Here is a 3,479-nt window from a genome sequence, read left to right on the forward strand (position 1 = left end):
TTACAGCTAGCTCAACTTACCGGTTTACATCAATATGGCCATTAACAAGACTACAATAATTGTATATTAGATGTAAATAAAATATTGGTCATTATTGTCTACATGTTATTTGTCGTATTGTCATTGTTTGTTTGTGTGATGACCACCACCGTAGTAGACACTTGGTCCACTCCAGGCAGAGGAGGGAGAAGCGTACGACCTAAAAGGGCTGTGTAGGAAGCAAAAAGGGGGTTCAGCTTGTACAGAGTAGGCTGAAGCAATAGTAGATGTCTGTGAGGCTCTGCAGCCCTCAGGTGAAGGCCGCTGAGGCCTTTTTGTAGAAAGCGTGTGCAGCTTAGCTCTTTTGTGTTTTGTTTTGTATGTTTGTGTTTGATTTTTTCACACATTCAACATTAAATATCACTGGAACTTACCTGGAAGTGTGGCTGTATCCTTGTAGTTAATTGTCACATCCACTTAAAGCCACACTATCACCACGACAATGCATTCTACAACTACTTTAATGTTTTAATTTTAATCATTTTAATGTTCTTTTTTGATAAGCTATTTAATGTTCATTTCTGAAGTAAGAAAGGAGCAGTAATGAACAGCCAGATTAAAATCATGTATTAGTTGCCTTCAGTTTTAAGTCTCTGGGTTTTTGTAAGATGAATGCATGACTTTCTATCACTGTGTTCTCTTGCACAGTAATACACAGCTGTGTCCTCAGTCTGCAGGTTCTGTCCTTGTAATGTTATTGTATTAGTTCCAGTGTCTCTGGAGATGCTGAACTTGCTTTTCAGTTTATCACTGTAATATGTGCCCCCACCACTACTGATATAGCCTATCCACTCCAGAGCTTTTCCTGCAGGCTGTCGGATCCAAGCTGTATGCTCACTTGTAACTGAATAGGAAACTTTGCAGTTGATGGTCAGACTCTGACCTGGACGGACCGTCATGGAACCAGGCTGGGTCAGTTCATAACAGTGAACATCTGTGGACCAACATAGAGATTAGACATATAAAAAATATTACAGATTGAGATTGAACATAAACATATTGTACTTAGTAAAATCTAGAATGTAATAAATATCTCACAGGAAACAGCCACCAGCAGGAGCAGTAGAGGTGTAGAGGACATCTTTTTTTGTTTGGCTTGAACCTATGAGACCTTCACAGTTCTCCAGAGCTTCATATAGAGTGAGTGAGTGAGTGAGTGAGTGAGTGAGTGAGTGGGGAGGGGAGTACTTTTTATTTGCTTAATAAGTGACCTGTAGGAGGTGATTGTATTTAAGACAATTTTGAGGACAACAGTTAATAGAGAGCCTGTTTTCAACACAAACGGAATGATGTTTTTATGTAACATCAAAAAAGTACTACATCTACACAATTACTGTCCTTAAGGTTTTTTTCTTTATGTTTTTTGCAAGTTAGATATAATTTCCAAATGTAACACTGTATTCATAACACTTTTCAAACAATATTGTTCCATCAAATTACACACAAATACTACCAAATATACAAATAATTGAACTTTCACTAAAACTGCTATATTTTGAATGTTATATCATATCAAGTGAGGGGAAAACATGAAACAAATAAATAGCTAAAACATAAAAAAAAATATTTCTTTCTGACATTATAATCAAAATATATGAATACAGACTAGATCACTATTCTGTCTGAATAAGAGCACATCCTACTGCAATATGAATGAGAGAACATTAATTCTACTGCCAAAAAATGTAGTGCATTAAGTTAAGTTAAGTAAATACATCTAATTTGTGGCACTTAAGTTAGTGAAGTACTTAAGTACCCTCTTGTCACTATACTTATTTGCTTGTTTATTGCAACTAAATGTTATCTTCACATATCATAGCTCTGACTCCTAGACTTTGCTTGGTAAATTATTATTACATAATAAAAAATGTTGGTGTGTAAATGTAATAAATTCTAAATGAATGAATAATATATTTGGAAACTATTTGGAAATGAATTTCTCGAACATCATATCTTGTTTTGCCATTATTTTGCACGAGTACAGGATGAGGCCTGATTGGTCCATAGTGTTCAACAGCAATGCAGGGCTTTATTGATATATCAGAACTGCGCCCAACATTTGCACTGAAATTTAGAACTGAAAGTTACTCAATAATCTCTGAGAGCATTGCCAATTGTGCTCTCTCAGACACTGGCCACTGATGACAAACCAGCGTGGCTTGGGATTCAAACTCACATCTGCAAGGTCATAGTGTTATTGTGTGGTGGGTGGTTTTAGTACAGCTGCTCCATCAGCTCCAGTCACTGTGGGCCTTCGAGCACAGTAATAAACAGCAGTGTCCTCTGCTCTCAGACTCTTGGCCTCTAAGAACTGTGTACTTGAGGGAACGTCCTCAGTCATTATGAAGTGACCTTTCATGGAATCTGCATAAGTTGCTGAATTTGAACCAGAGTTCATCTCTCCAATCCATTTCAGAGCTTCTCCTGGTTTCTGTCGTATCCACTGCATGTAATCGCTAGTCATTGTAAAGCCACTTATTGTACAGGAGATCTTCACAGTTTCTCCAGGTTTCTTCACCACAGCAGAAGACTGGTCAAGTCGGATCTCAGCATTTATGTCTAGAAAAAAAAAAGAAAAAAACATTCACCAATCAAGGATAATCCTGATTGTATTAAAATACTCTCACATGACAATGTATTGGGAAGTCTAACATACCTTGTGTAAGCATCAGTATAAGAATGCAGTACTGAACAATCTGTAGTGCCATAACTAAACTCTCTGATGGTTCAAAATGTACTGAGTTCTGTGCTACAGTGATTTGAGCATTAGGTGATTAAAGAGCTGATTATATTATATTTAAGGTGAGTTTTCAAGCAACATAAATTTACATAAACACTCCTCTGACCAATAGAGTTACTTTAATAGTTTTAGCACACAGTAAAATATTTTTTGCATGACTGCAAAGATGTAGTGACTGATCGCCCCCTAGAGTTCAGACAGAATACTGATGAATACCATTCACTCCTTTACACTTACAAATAGTGCCAAGCTTTTTGGCAAAGAAACTATAAAAAGTAAAATTAATAAATACATTAATTAATTAAAAAATCACATCAACTAAAAGAATTTAGGAAGGTTGCTTAGGTCACTAAGTTCAGTTCACCTTAAAAACTCCATAATATGTTAATATGTGATTTTAAGTTGCTTGAAATATGGAAGAGCGTTTGGTTCCTTAATTGATGAACTTCTTTATTAAACCAGATTCCAGTTCTACAGCAGGGAACCCTGTTTATTTAGTATATGTTTGTGTCATAAATGTTAACTTAATTTGCATCACATTTAACACAAATATAAAGAATCCTAATCTTACTAAACTAGTTGTACAGTTCACTTTTTTGTTGTTGTTGTTTTTTGTTTGTTTTTTGAGCACTTTGAGTAAATATCCACAGTGCAGGATAGAAAAAGTAAGAGACGCCTTTAGAATGACCTGGATTTCTGC

The 3,479-nt window shown here is 35.8% G+C and overlaps 1 gene segment (V, D, J or C); it reads right to left on the reverse strand.

Annotated features, from left to right (window-relative positions):
- Positions 1 to 2,233: 2,233 nt before the first annotated feature.
- LOC140574506 (immunoglobulin heavy variable 1-46-like) lies at positions 2,234 to 2,747 on the reverse strand. The segment is given in 2 exon segments: positions 2,234 to 2,598; positions 2,696 to 2,747. Coding segments are annotated over 2 exon segments (417 nt in total).
- Between the last annotated feature and the right edge of the window lie 732 nt (positions 2,748 to 3,479).

The sequence above is a fragment of the Salminus brasiliensis genome, chromosome 12 (assembly GCF_030463535.1).
Source record: "Salminus brasiliensis chromosome 12, fSalBra1.hap2, whole genome shotgun sequence".
NCBI lineage: Eukaryota > Metazoa > Chordata > Actinopteri > Characiformes > Bryconidae > Salminus > Salminus brasiliensis.